The sequence below is a fragment of the Leuresthes tenuis genome, unplaced genomic scaffold, assembly GCF_036924035.1.
Source record: "Leuresthes tenuis unplaced genomic scaffold, fLeuTen1.0.hap1 SCAF_8, whole genome shotgun sequence".
In the NCBI taxonomy this organism is placed as follows: Eukaryota; Metazoa; Chordata; class Actinopteri; order Atheriniformes; family Atherinopsidae; genus Leuresthes; species Leuresthes tenuis.
The window spans coordinates 16,776,704-16,792,398 of NW_027325362.1; the positions used below are offsets into that span (position 1 = coordinate 16,776,704).

General features: G+C 38.9%; 1 protein-coding gene across 5 annotated transcripts in view; it reads left to right on the forward strand.

Moving 5' to 3' along the window:
• The first annotated feature begins 513 nt into the window (after positions 1-513).
• Positions 514-15,695, forward strand: part of adgrb3 (adhesion G protein-coupled receptor B3) — a 104,307-nt gene continuing 89,125 nt past the window's right edge. For 3 of the 5 annotated variants that reach the window (XM_072391145.1, XM_072391146.1, XM_072391149.1), the window contains exons 1-2: positions 516-1,124; positions 2,683-3,451. In XM_072391145.1, the coding sequence (XP_072247246.1) occupies positions 2,698-3,451 (754 nt within the window). In that variant the 5' untranslated portion in view covers positions 516-1,124; positions 2,683-2,697. Of the gene's footprint in view, positions 1,125-2,682; positions 3,452-15,695 lie in introns of all 5 variants that reach the window. The other 2 variants (XM_072391147.1, XM_072391148.1) reach the window with 1 other exon arrangement.

A 15,695-nucleotide genomic window follows, 5' to 3' on the forward strand; every position in this document is an offset into this window, starting at 1 on the left:
TATAGAGCAGAACCACCCGGAGCAACTTTCCAAAGACTGCACAAGTTGCCCAATAAGCATTTGTTCGTCCGGCAACGTGAAGGCGACGAACACGAGGAGGTGCAGCGTGCTGGTCACCGACAACCAGTGAAGAAATCAAAACAGCGCCAGTCACCAATCAGCAAAGGTGGAAGAAAAATACCAACCACACGAGCCAGGCTTTGGTCCCACTGATGGAGCTCTCCTGCTGTACTAACGATCGTGTTAGTGCAAACGCACTTCCCTGTCCCAAAAAACAAGATTACGACAAAAGTCCATGAAATATTCCTGCCAGGAAAACGCAACGCTGCAAAGCCCAGCGTTGTCTGAGCACAACTGAGAGGGTCCAGTTCGGGGGGGAAACCCTTTTGACTCGAATTAAGAGGGGGTTGTATTAGGGAAAGAAAAAAGAAAACAGAAAAAAAGAAAAAGGGGAGGAGGATGGCTGGGAAGAAAGTGGTGGTGGTGCCAGACGCAGCGGCAGTGAGAAGCGTACGTACGTGCTTTATCTTAGAGGCTGAGTGTGACGTGATATTGCAGCCTGCTCCTGGAGCTCTGCAAGCACCAAGCAAAGCGCGTCTATTTCTCTCTGTGTTGTAACTCACAAGCCCCCAACATCTAACATCCACCCACTACGGATCTTTTTTTTTTTCTTCTTCTTCTTCTTCTTCTTCCCCTATTTCCAGACGAGAGGGGTAACGCGACTTACTGGAGAAATCAGTGGGAAACAGAGACGTGGAGTCTGCCAATATATTTCATGGTAATACTGTAACAATTGCTCGGTTCTTCTCATCACTTCAAGAATTTCTTCCCCTCTCTGTCTCTCCTGGTCTTTTTTCTCTCCGTGTCTGTCTCTTGCTCAGTGGCTGTCGTGCGTTGTTGCGCTCCGTTCTGATGGGAAAAACCCAGAAGAGAAAGGAGACGGGGGGGATATGAGCGGGCAGACCGGAGTGTAACGCATTTTATTCCCATCCATTGAACCATCTTGTTGCGCCGGACTTCTATTGTGGAGAATGGGGACTACTGATTCACTGGAGGGCAGCAGAATATATTTATAAAGGATGTGGTCAATGTTGGGAAAATAGCCATAGCTTCCGCAGTGTAAGGTAAGATATAATATCGTTATTATCATTCTTATCATTATTGTTACTGATGCACGAGGCTTCTGAAGCAACTGAAAAGCCAATTTTCATGTGTCATCCCTCAGTTAAAGTTTAGCCTCCTCCTGTTAAATATTTGCCCTGTCTATTCATCGTGAAGGCTTTGGTGCGTTGATCCGCTCGTGTTAGTCCGGGGTGCTTAGCAGATGATTTTTGAGAGCTGATCTCTTGCTTAAGAGGCAAAAATCACTTTAAAGTGCCGAGCGTCGAACTGAGACTACATGAGATGTAGCCCCTCCGTGCCTCTATATTCAGATTTCCTCTCGACACGAAATTGCTCTTGGAAGCCCGGCAATAAAAAAAAAAATCAGACTCTCTTGACAAGCGGATTCTTGTCTGCAGAATACAGAATTTTTTATTTATTTATTTTTGGTGTAGCCTTGGCCATGAATCTTGCGGGAAGGTTGTGGGATCGTATGGATTTACATATCGCTGCAAAAGCTGATCTAACTCTGCGCCGCTTCCACAAATCCCCACATGACACATATTGTGCCAATGTGATGGGACGGACAGGTTTTTATCATTCAAAAATAAGTTAGAGACGGAAATTTGATTTTTCTACGAAAACTGCTCTCCACATCCCACTCTGGATTTGGACGCCTACATGGACACACGCACACACTCACGTACACACATACACACACGTGCACGCTCTGCTGTGACACTGCTCACAGCTGCATTGCCTGTAGGATTAAAGCAATCAGGACATCGCATTGCATTCTCTCCCTCTCCCCCTTCTCTCTCTCACACACGCACAGTTTAGAGGTGGCGCGCGCACAAAAGCATGCACAAAACGCACTCAGACAGGCACTGAAACACGGGCTCTTTATCAAATTGCATTACCAAATATGTCAAGCTCTGAATTTGGGAGACAGACAGGGTCGTGTGGCGGACTGAAAGCGCACATGAGAAGAGGAGCCAGAGTCACCACACACGAGGACTCAGAAATACATTTTTTTTTAACGTGTAAATTCCTGAGTCCTGAGAGGAAACAGCCTAAATCACAAATAATGGAGGTTGATTCGAAAAGATCCTGGTTACTGCGTAAAATAAACCCCGCATCCCCACAACTCGCGAGGGCTGCGCGGACTTGCATGCCAAAATTCACTCTTTGTCTTTCTTATGACAGATATTCTAAATAGCTACATTTGAATATCTCTTGGGATTGTGCCATTCCAAATATGACCCAATTAATAATGTCTAAATGACTCACATAATTGCGCCCACCTCCTTCAGTAAAATGAATAAATAGATAAATAAATTAGTGCAGAAGCAGCCACAAGGTGGCAATGTTTGCACAAAGTATAGTGAGAAGAAGGCAGTCTTGGCCTGCAAAAGACATGTTGCTGAGGTTAATGCATCTTTTTCTCCCCCTTTCCATGTCAAGAATGTGCAAGAGCTATGTGAAGCACATCTATCAGACTTGATGGAGATGTCCTATAATGTTTCTTGTGTGGTTTGCTTTAACATTACTTTACGTAATCATCTTCATCTCTCATTGCAGGCCAAATGACATAGGATGAAGGCTGTTCGAAACCTGTTGATTTATATATTTTCCACCTATCTTCTGGTTATGTTTGGATTAACTGGTGCCCAAGATTATTGGTGTTCCACTCTGGTCAAGGGTGTCATTTATGGATCATATTCGGTGACTGAAATGTTTCCCAAGAACTACACAAACTGTACATGGACGTTGGAAAACCCAGACCCTACCAAATACAGCATCTACCTTAAGCTATACAAGCGAGACTTGAGCTGCTCTGAATATTCTCTGCTAGCTTATCAGTTTGATCATTACTCACATGAGAAGATCAATGAATTGCTAAAAGCGAACGAGTCTATAGTGTATCTCTGCGATTCAAAGAATAATTATGTATTTTTGCTGTATGACAAGAATTTCGCTCAACTGCGGAGAGTATTCCCTTATGATTACAATGGATTGACGCCGCAGAAGCTGGATGAGGAGGAGAAGTCTATTGTGGAGTTCTTGGTGTTTAATAAGGCGAGCCCTAGCCAGTTTGGGTGTCAAGTGCTTTGTACATGGCTGGAAAACTGCCTGAAACTAGAAAAAGGGACAGTGGAGACATGTGGGATCGTGTACACAAAATGCACATGTCCTCAGCATTTAGGCGATGGAGAATCAGAGAACATGCTCATGCTCAACAACGTGGTTTTACCTTTAAATCCACAAACGGAGGGTTGCCTGTCACCTCAACTACAAGCCGGACAGATCTGTAATCTAAGTGCAGAAGTGAAGCGGCCTCCTAAAGAAGGTGAGTATCTGCCATCTTGCTCCTTTTTGCTGAACTAGGTGCAGATTTAATGAACTCTACTGTTTGCATAGATAAGGTAGTTAACGTGTCAATGAAATGTGCACGCCTGTCACTCCTTCCTCTGCCCTTAATGCATGTTTGAAGTGTTATGGCCCATGAAACAAAGAGCACACATAGATATGTGGACTGCAGTTGGCTCAGAAAAGTGTCAACTTTAGGAACAAAGCTGCCAGAGGAGTTGGGTGTAGTAAAGACCACACCGGCACAAAGCAACCACCCAAAGGGGGGGTCTTTCGTTTGGTTGGACTGAATTCAAAATGCACTATCATTGCTGTGAATTTAAAATGGCTGTTTTTGTGCACATCAGCACAGAGATAAAATGGCTGCAAAGCCAAAGAGAGTTTTGTGTGTTTATACATTTATGTCAGTGTCATCCATACAAAGACCAACAATGGTTATATGGACACATGCTTGATTTTTTTTTATTGGCATTCATGCCACATAATTGGCTCATATTGTTCAAGCAAAGCAACATTTAAATATTGTGGGTAAGGTTTAAGACTTGAGTGATTTATGGAATCTACAAAAAAATAATTAACATGTTTGAATCAATTCATTAAAGCCTATTAGAGGCATTCTAGAGGAATGGTACTTGTTTAGTGTTGCCATAGAGCAATGCAACTTATTTTTCCTGTAAGTTGGAAATCGGCAGTAATTAAATGTGGTCAAAGTCTTACAGAAAAAGGAAAAAAGATGCCACAACCATGGGATCTGTTCAGTGGTGTACATTCACACATGTGCCTGAATGCACAAGCAGAACATGCATTCATCTGCGTACACGTAGACAACGGGATGAACTGTAAACAGTTCTGATAAGGATCATAATGAGCCTGTGCATTAGTGCTGCCAGCTAGTCGGGGGCGTTTTGTAGTTAACACATCTATGTGGGTTTTTTTTTAAATTTTATTTATTTATTTTCTTTATTACCCGAAACTCTTGAGAAAGCCCATCTAGACATACAGCTGACTGTGTTTTAACAGATAACAGAGAAAAAAAAATATCCAGAGGAGTTTGCTGCATACTTCAGTGAGGTGGGGCGTGTTTACAGACACAAAAGGAGGGGCATTCATCACAGTGCACTGAACCAAAAATAATGAGGCAACCTTTAGATTTTGGTTGAAAAATGTTGGAAGGAGGAATGTTATGGAGCTTACAAAAATGGCAGTTGCCACAACAGCATCCTGGATGAGAGGTGACAGTTTTCTAATCAGAAGAAACATATGAATATTGACTGCAGCAGCACAGCTGTTTGTTTATGCTGCACATTCCACATCCCATTTTTAGGCATATTTTCAAAAAAACACTATGTGGGATTTTTTGGAGAAATATACTGTAATGCCACTGATAGTAACTCATGCTCCACATTTCCACATGATGTGTCAAGTTAATGATAAACCCATTTGAGCACCATTCACCTTCATCTCCACTAGAACCCTTTAAGCAATACAGCATACAGTATTTGATGCATATTACCATCACAATTCACCTTGCAGCTAAGCAGCACGTGTGTGTAATAGCAAGTATGACTCAGCTTTCCATTTTGGCAGATAATCTCATCATTTAGTGAATCCCATGTTCAAGTCAAAAATACTACAAGGAGACATTATGCTATTTCCACCGAAAATTCTCTGCTCTAAAATAACATTTCAATTTTTTTTTCCATCAGCATGTTAATAACAGCTTAAGAGCACAGCTTATTTTTTTTTCCCCTCTCAGAAGATTTTCCACCAGCTTCTATTTATAGGGTTATTTGATGGGAGGTTTTTAATAAATCCGTTTTCATCTGGATAACGGGGAGATCACCACTGGGTTTAAAAGAGCACCGTGTTTCCTGTGGCATCATGGCGACAGAGTAGGTGTCTCTCATGGAGAGTAAAGCATTATAACCAGTCTACAAGAGCTCCATTTGATAAAAATCGCATGTCTTTGATCTTCTCGGTTCTTGCTTGAGTATGGTTTTCAGAGTACATCAAAGACAAGCAGGGCTGGAGGTTGTATACTCCAGCCATGTCACTGAAATAGCCCAGTGGTGTTCCACGTAGACCCTTTTACACTAAAAGAGTTAAAGCTTAACCATTTAAAGTGATTCTTCAGCCAAAATACACACCCCATTCTTTGATATAGAGGTATTTAGAAAACCACAGTGACACAATACAAATCCAGATGTACTACTTGGAGGACTCATTTATATAGTTACATTTTTTCCTTGCTTTCTCATTTCATGAATTAAAAGTTGTAAAAGGAGGCAGCACAGTTGCACAGCAGCACTCACAGCAAGGCGGATTAAAATCTCCATTTTTTTTTCCCTTTCTTCCTGGGTGTTCTCTGTTTGTGTAGGTTTGCTCCCACATCCTTCACAATCACAATCAAGCAGGCTGATGACTCTTAGCTGCTGAGAGGTGAATGAGTGACTGGCATGTGTTGGCTCTGATGTTTATTTTATTCCATATATTTATTTTTTGCTTTCAACTCCAATAAATGCACAGACTGACTCCATCTTGTGTGACACTGAATTTTTGGAGCACAAGAATTATTGCCAGATTGAAGTGAAAGCCACATGCAATGTTTTAAAGAATTTCTATTGAAACACAAACTTGACACAAGAGCATGAAGCGGTATTTGGTTGACAGAGCTTTTCGACTTTGGCTCCAGGAAATAAACAGCTTTTTTTTTTAGGATTGTCATGTTTTGTGAGTGAGTCTATGTTTTCTGCCCTTGCCTAAGGAAAAATGGCTTACTCTGTTTCATTCGGTTAGAATTTGCCAGTTTTTAAGGATCCAGGTCAAGGACTGTCATTGTCTGAGAGGAACATGTGTTTTTGCATGTCCTGCAAAGAATTCACTTTTAATAAAGACTCAAACTGTCACGGTCATGATCGATTGAGATTCCTGAACGTGATAGTACATCTTTGTGGTTCACAGACCTATCGTATTTATTGGTTCCTGAAATTATTCTCATTGCAAAAGCTATTTTTCTTACCAACTAATTCCTCTAATATATATATATATATATATATATATCTATGAAAAAATGAAATTTGAGATTCTCATCTAAACATTGTTTGACTCTGTGGGATATCACTGCACACACACCTCTGCTTCCTATATCTAGGATGAGACTGAATTGTACGCCAAAGTGATAAAATATGACAAATGTCACAGTAAGCTGCTCTCTGGAGCTGTGGGTTTATACTTTGCTTCAAACTGGATGATGCAACAAAAGAAGAGAAATTCACAAAATATTTAGATTCATTTTTTATGAGTCTACAAAGTGGGTGTCCCAATTCATTGTTAGTACACTAAGTAGGTTAGAAATGAGGCTGACATTACAAATTTAAGTCCTTATCCTCTGTTTTTACTGTGAGGAAAATGTTCACACTCAATCTCTGATATATGTGTGTATATACATATATAAACACTTTTTCATGCAGTGTCATGCCTTTCTTTTCAAAGGAAAATAAGAACCAACCAGTGCCAAATCAGAAGAGGGACAGAGATGTCACATTTCAGAGGCAAACACCAATACGATGCAGATGCTTTTTTGATTATTATAGTTCCTGACGACACAGGCAGTGTACCATGTGGAAAATGACAATGGGGTTTATTGGCAAATGAAATGTGTGTGAAGCGTTATGATGCTCTGTCACCCGCCAAAGTCCCAAGCTCTGCAGCAGCTCAGCCTCGCTGCCTCACATAGTGAGGCCTTTTATTCACTTTGGATCTCAGTCAAGTCACTCAGTAGTCACACTGCATTATGCTCACCCCCATTGTTCCATACACTTGGAGGCCATTTTAGTTCCAATTCAGTGAAGGAGAGAGCTCAGATCAACAGCACAGAATCGGTTATGTCTTAGACGTGCATTATTTGTCATTAGTTACAGTAAATGTCTTGAACATCCCGTTCCCCAGTTCCCCCTATAATCCTCAATTACTGCAGCTTTCAAGTATTTCCAACTCCACTTGTAAGCAGTGCTCCTGTCTTTAGTTCTTGGATTGTTGGGGTTTGGTATTTTTGCCCTCAATATGTAGCTGTGTTTATTATTCAAATTTGTCTCTTCCTGAGGCTGCCGCACTGGGATGGAACTGCTAAAGAAAAGTTGTTGAGAAGTGACAAGGGCAACACAAAAAAAAAACTTTAGTCTGAGGAACCCTGAAAAATCAGTGTGAAAGTGGCCCATTAAAAAAAAAGATGATTTAGAGTGTGGAATGACTGCATGCTATGCTCCAATCAGTTACACAGTTTTGAGTCAATTCCAGTGGGATTTGTGAAACATACAGAAAACTGTTAAAATGAGGTCAAACATCACACCCACAATTACTTCTGGATTCCCAACACTGATTCCCAGGCAAAGGAAATCGAGTTTGGAGGTGTATACGCAGCTATTATTATTTGTTTTTATATACATATACATATACATTTATAAGGTGGATATTTTTAAACGCTCAGGTGGCTATTTGTGGATCTAGAATTAAAGTCAAAATTAATGAGGCTCTAAGATGACCTTTCGGTCATTTTAAATAGTGATACTGAACCAAAACAAAACTATTGTTTTAAAGGGGTGTTTAAACAACTCACACTGTTACTCGTGGTTAAAAATGGACTCTTCGGAAACACTAAGTCGATGACACATCACTGAAGACACTAAAAGCCTTTTCTCTTGTCAGATTTGCACAACCAAAGTTTAGAATCAACAAAAGCAGAACCAGCAACCAGAGGTAATTTCATTTAATTATTTCCAGCATTCGTTTTGCTCAAAATGTTCAATTGGGCAACAGACTTGGCTGGAAATGCAAAATTGAAGCTGTCGACAAGAAGGAACAGAGCAGACTGTACTTCTTGAGGAATGTTTGTGTCAAGATGCTACCTGTCTTCTAAAAGTCTGTGGGAAAGATAGTGGGATGCTTTGCAGCCATCTGTTGGGACTGTAGCATCAGAGCCAGTGACAAAAAGAAACTGAACAAACTGATAAAGAAGGCTGGATGTGTATTGGAGCTGATTATGCTAAGAAAAATACTTCAAAAGCTGCTGAATATAATGAACAACAATGCACACCCTTTGAATGTCATTGTTATCATACATTCATACAAAGTGTTCAGTCAGAGGCTTCCTCGGCTCAGCTGCTATGAAGAGCATTAAAGAAGGTCATTCTTGCCAACAACTCTAAAAAATGGCTATTTTATAATGACTAATTATGAATAAATATTGTTATAATTTGCCTTTTTGGGACTGTTAAAATATAATATAACCAAACTGAACTTAATTTGAAAATGTGATATCAGTTAACAGTTAGGAAACACATTTCAAACGATCATGGAAAGTAATCAATGAAAAATTTAATAGTTCAGTTTTAAAAGCATTAACCATAAATCCTGATTGTTTCACTACACTATCCAATTTGTTTTACATTTTCCACTAACTATAGGCCTAGTTGTGGATGTAGATCATAATGAAACACCGTTGTTCATTTCACATGGATTGCTGATCCAAGTCTTGAGGCTGTATGTCAGCAGCATTACAATATGAAGCCAGAATAGTGACTCTGATAAATACACAGACAACTGCAACACTGAAAACGGGCTCACAGTAAATGGAAGTCTTAGATTATCATAACGGCAGACTGGATGCAATTAAATGCTGACATAAATTTTAAATACAAACAAAAAACTGAGGATTTATTTACAGATTTCAAGTCAGTCAGTCCCTTTTTGAAGGCCTTATACAGCAGGGATTTGTGACTGCACACCAAACACAACTAGATACGTTTAATGTTAAAATTACCATATTGCCGTGACATGATACAGTTTGCACAATAACTGAGTGAGTTAAGTCACTTAACTTGCAAACTTACAAACATTAACAGATCGTTTCTTTAACATTTTACACAGAATGATTCTGTTATCCAAACAATTCAAAATCAAAGAAAAAATTAACAGGACCCTTGCTGTAGCTTTGAGCACACTCCATGCTTAGGTCCCCTCTTCAGTCATCATAACAATAATAATTATAATAACTGATCATCGCATCATATGAAAACTTCTTGTAATCACCTAAAAGTCTTTCAGTTGTTGTTTGAGGGACATGTTTTTCTATTATTTTTCACAAAAGGCTTTCAGCTTTATGAGAATCTTTAGCTGTCCTTTATGTGCCTCATCTCTGAGGTGTCCACAGAGTGCATTTATGCCTTAGAGCTTTGAGGTCCATGGTACAACTTTCAACATGCATCTCTGTCAATTTCACTGTGTTCAGGATTGTGTTGTAGAAACTATCCTCTGCTTATCCTCTAATTTACTTTTTAAAAATCTCTCCGACTCCAGCATTTGCTTTTATTCAATCGGATTGTTTGTCTTCCTCTATAATTGAGAGTTTGTGTGTGCTACAGGCTCAAAAAACAACTGTCAAATCACAGCTTCCACATTCATATTCCTGCATTCTTTTTCTCCAATCATATCATTGCTCACTGCAGCCAAGAAGCTCTTTATTAACTTCATCAATCCACAAGATTGTTTTTTAAAAGGCACCAAGTTTGCACAAAGGGTCATGGCAGTTTTGGCAGTAAATTTTGTGGTTAAAATGAAGGAAATGTTTTCCCCTGGAGACTCTTCCATGAAAGTCGTATTTATGTAGGTTTTTCTGCACGGTAATGACTGTCAAACTATTCCAGAATCTGACAAATCTTCCAGATCTCTTGGAGTCAAAAATGGGTTTTGATTTGCTTCTATATCTATAAGCGAGAAAGTTTCTGAAAGCGGGGAAAGTACTGCCAAGTATTAATGATTTTATAAAAGGAGGACACAGCTACATGAAATGCTGATCTTGTAGCCTCTTCCTACTTTAAGTAGAGGAAAATATATACTTTACATGTAATTCTTGGTAAAAACAATTCTCTGTTCTTATTACGCTGTCTAAACGTTACTAATCTGTACATCTGCTGTCTAATGGAGCCTAAGAGAGTTGTGGTATGAGAAAATGGAAGGTCACTAATAGACTAGAATTGTTTCCGTATTTGGCTCATCGCTATCTTGTTTTGGCTTCCATATTATCTGAAACCACAATATCCGTATCCAAGTAGTATGAATAAGTGTGTCTTTATTATTTCTTGAGCATTCTCCTAACTGCCAAGCCTTGCTAGAGTAAGGAAGCTTTCTTATAAGATTCTTGGCTACATAATACAAAAAAAGAAACAAGTGCTTGAGTTTCCAGGCTCACTTGAATAATCTCCTCTGAGGACTGTTATTTAATTTTCATGACAGTGAGCATAAATTATTTTAATGTTCAGACTTGTGGGCAGCTGCTTCAAGGACCCTATGGCTACAGATCATCTTGACAAAGTTTCGGAAGTATGGATATTCACAAACATTTGAAAAGGACATTTTCTGGCCTTTCCCAACAATGGCCATAGCCCTAACAAGCTAATATGAGTCTATAAGCTTGATCAAATATATCCAGTTGCTCAAATCTCTTTGGGTGCCCAAATCCTTGCATACTACTGCAAGTATTAATAGGGATGTAGGTCAACTTGCTCATGATCTTTTATGAAATTAGTCTGACTAAGAAAATAGTAGCTTTTCTCTCTATAGGGATGGTGCTACATTTTCAAAACTGTCCTTCTTTCCAAAACACGCCCATATGATGTCTGATCAAGCAGGGAGAGATGGACGATAATTACATTTAAATTAAAAGTTTATGTGACTTCCTGTGGCAGAAAGAGAAGCTGCATTTTAAGGGTCAAGATCACATCACGCAGAGACCTATGTTTGAAAGTGCAGCACTTTACTGTACTTTTCATCCAAAACTTTGTATTTTCTTAAACAAAAGACTTGAGAATGACATCTAATTCGATGAAGAAATGTTCATATATTGTATGAACAAATGACCTATGTGACCATTTCAGTTGGACTTGTTGCATTTGCAGATATTTAGTTCTACTTAGTTCCAGTTCTTCAATGAAAATGACATAGTAAATCTCTACACTGCCTAGACATGGTCAAAACTGCATTTTTTTAAACCAATGCATCAGCTCAGGGTTCATGTTCACTGCTTTTGCATTGCCCTCGGAGTGACGAGTCCTCCTTTCTGACTACACAGCCACAACTCTAACACACACAAAAGAAATGTTGTGACAGTGTTGTATATAGACATGTATTATTACAGCAGGACTTGTAATCAGAATAATGGGTTATATAATGTCGTTTCTAATCCTGTGAAGCGAGGCAGCCACACCTCTTGTCCTAAAAATGGCAGCGCTTAACCTGTAAAATTCTGCATAATAATGAGGAAATGTGTATGTCTGATTTACTAGTATATATATATTCAGCCTGTAGGCATCTTTCAAGTGATGAATTCCAAACGGTGATACATTTGTGTGCCTGTATATCCGAACTGCACCAGCTCCCACACCTACTCTAAATTACAGTTGAAATGCCACAGATTTGCCTCTTTAGTACTCGAGTTCTTGTTCAGCTCTTTTAGCTGTGCCTACAGAATGATTACTCGAACAAAACAGCAACAGAAAATTGGCATCGGTGAGTTGTGCAGTGAAATTATTCAAACTAAGGCTGGTTCGATGACCCGGTGACATAAATGAGTGAAGGTGAAGTAGCTAGTTGTAGCAGTTGTTAGTAGCACTAACAAGTTTTTAGCAGGAGCCACTCAAGCCGCGACAGACATTAACATTTCAAATTACGAGGTTATGTCACTCCAACAGACGTTTTTTTTTGTAATTTATAAACTGAATATGCAAGTCTTAGGTTGGGTACTATTTGTAACAGACCCTCTTTATTTTCTGCTGCAGCTACAGCTAATCAAACATCACTTCATGCAGCACACTCGTGTTGTATCAAGCTTGCCGTAGTGTTTTGTATAGCTGTAGCTGATGCAATATTTTGTCAAAGGCGCCAAACAGTATACGACTACATTGTTTAAGCAATATGTAATCATCACGGAAGCGTTTTCATGTGTAATTGCATGCCTTTCCTTGACATCACAGTGCATTCAGCCTCTGTTTTGTAATGTCTAAATAAATGAGAAGCAGACCTCACGAATTACAGGAGAAGCCACAGTGATCTTTTTATGACCTTAATTGAAAAAAAGATTCCTTCATGAATGCAATAAGTAAAAAGCAATAAGTCCTTCTATAGAAAGACAGAAAGACATAAATGTGTTTATTGCCAACATATTCATAATCGATTGGAATGATTTCTTATTTCCTGCCTCAATAACAGAAAATATTCCATCAGTCTTGCTAAGAAGAGAAGAGGTAGATTTCAAGAACTTGATTTCATTCGATCCAATCAGAACGATGTGAAATGAAAGTTGGGCATCTTTGCTTTATAGCAGAGAGAAGCAAATCAAATCAGTGTAAAAGCAGATTCAAACAGCAACAGCTGTGATTCTTATATGACAGCTTTACTTATAATGCTGTTCAGAGTGAGATCCACCCATCGAAAAAAAAAAGAAGAAAAAACTTGACAAAAATTACGCTGAGTCTGCTGCTGCTGCGCCCCACAGTTCTGAGGGCAAGTCTTAAACGCTCTTTGTGTGGACAACTCTCATGTGCCTTCAACATATTTTGCAACTTTCTTTTTAATAAGCTAAAATATAAAGATAAAAACACATGTTCTAACTTTTGTGTGGGTTGGCTTACTGTCATTAATTTGATCAAGCCTTCTTTGTGTGGTGCTACAGATTTAATGTGAATTCTGCACTGCTTTTAGCCTCTCAGATGCATGACTCTTGCATTTCAGCTCAGTTAGTTTTGGCCTGTCACTGAATGGCTATTTCAGCCCACAGAGGAGAGGCATTTGCATAAACATCCACCCACAAAACCTGGCAAATGAGTCTGTCACTCAAAAACACTGTCTATGTGGTAAAGTAGAGGCAAAAATCCAGTTTTTTTCCTCTCAAGGGGCTTCTTTAGCTCGACACACTAGCAGCCTCTCTGCAGGGTATGGCAACTGTCCTCATGTAGCTGTAATGGATGCTACCACTTACATGGCATACTGTGATCTAGGGCAGCATATAATCAGTATTGTGTCTATACATTACCCAGTAAGAAAATAATTTTTTTTTTTTGTGTAGTGAGATTATAGACTGAGACTTACATTTCCTATCAAGATATTAATCATAAACCAATTATATAGCAGCCATTTGCACTAGCAGATTTAAATATAATGTAACATCTATTAGACACAAAGTGCTGACACCTGCTATTTGAAGGCTCCAGTCCTTTGATCCCAATTTATTATTTTTTTTCCCTAATAGTTTTGCAAGTAAGGAAAAAAGTGAGTGGATGACGATGAATCCTGGACTTTTTTGTAGGTGCCGCACAAAATTTCCATAGGATGCCTCTCTTTTCTACATATATAAACACAGCTCCTTTCAAGCACACACAATGAAATGTCTTCCTCTAACTATGTTAGCGAATGACTTAATCTAACAAAGTTGCCCAAGCATAACATGCAGCAGTTTACAACATGAACATATATATATATACATATATATTTACTAAAATTATTGATAAATCCTGGATTGTTTCACTATCATATTGTAGCTTTATGAAGATCAATTTCTTATTTCTGATTGGCCCAGTTTGTACAATTTCCAGCACTATAAATAAATAAGATCAAATTAAAAAAATTACAGATTGAAATGAAAGTAAACAAACACTAATATAAACATTCCCATTGCTGTGCTTCAGTTGGAATTATTGATAAAAATGAGGCTTTGTTTCAGTTGTGAGCACTCATATGTACATGCTGCTGATGTATCTTATAAATATTAGTAGTAAAATCAACAATTTTATTGGAGAAGTCCTCCAAAAAGCAGCACCAGAGTATAATGATTTACAAGATGCATGATGGGATGTTTCAGCAACGGCCATCACTAACCAATGCAGCTGACATGTGTTTGCACTGTCTGGATGTCTTCACGGAGCATTGCAGCTATCCAGCTCCTCTGACTGTAAGGGGAAGTGTTATGTAACGTAGTATGTGACACAGAAATGATCACTGTGTATCATTCTCATGTCAGATCGTCAGCTTGTCCACAGCTCTCTGTTCTTTGCGAGGAGGAAGCAGCAGTGCATCTTTGTGCATAGTCTATCATCACTTAATTATAGTTGCAAGTAATTTATGTAAGTCAAACGCGAGGCATTTGTTTCTACACTGATGTCTTTTGATTATTATACAACAACAACAAAGCATTATTTCAACCAAGCAGTCTCTACATTACTCAACCGATCATTTGGTCCTTTAAGTGTAAAAAAAAAAAGGAAACTAGTTTCATGTTAGCTGCATAAAAAAACCCAGCACGAAAAATTGAAAAATAACTGCCACTTTGACGAGAGAACTTTATTGTCTTACTTTGAGTTTAAAATGAGTTTTGTGCTGTTATCGACTCTTGATACCAAACAAAACAAATGGTTACAAAAGTGGAAAGATGGCGATTGGTTCTTTGACTTCAGGGCTCCCAGATTTCCTTCCTTAGCAAAGAAACAAGCTTTGCATAGTAACTGATGGCTCTTCCTCAGTCTGGACTTACTCATATTTGGCATATGGTGACTGCAATCAAAATAGCTGATTGCATTTCATAGAGCAACTTAATTTACAAGTCAAATTTCTACCAGATTCATAACTGTGCCAATGTAAGATTAGAGTATGGTTCCTGGATACCATGTGTGTCACACTATGCCCGTTTAAATCAGATTTCAAAATGTCCTTCATTCTTCTGGCTAATGAGCACACAACAGTCATGACACAGTCAGAGCATTGTTAGCTTGTCAGCATTGCTGCACATCTTGAACTCATCTGTCACTGATGCTGTCTGGTAGAGTGGCATCAAAACTAAATATTACCACAAAGGGAAATATTACTAAATATCGTCATGAAGGGAAAGAGTGCCGGGAGCACGTCAGTCTTAGTCTGTTCTGCCAGTTAGTAAATCTACACACTACTAAGCCCTTATAACGACTCTGGGTCTGGAGGACTTTACAATGCCCGAATACTTTGCTTTTTGTAAGAAACTGTTTAAAAAATAGTGTGGACAATTCTTTGAAATTCTATTGGGACACAAATTTGACATTCTAGCCATGTAGAATAATTTAACTTGTATCCACTGCTTTCTGTTTCCATAAATATGTTCTTCATTTTCGGGGCCGACACTAGCGGGGTTTATAAATGCCATGAAA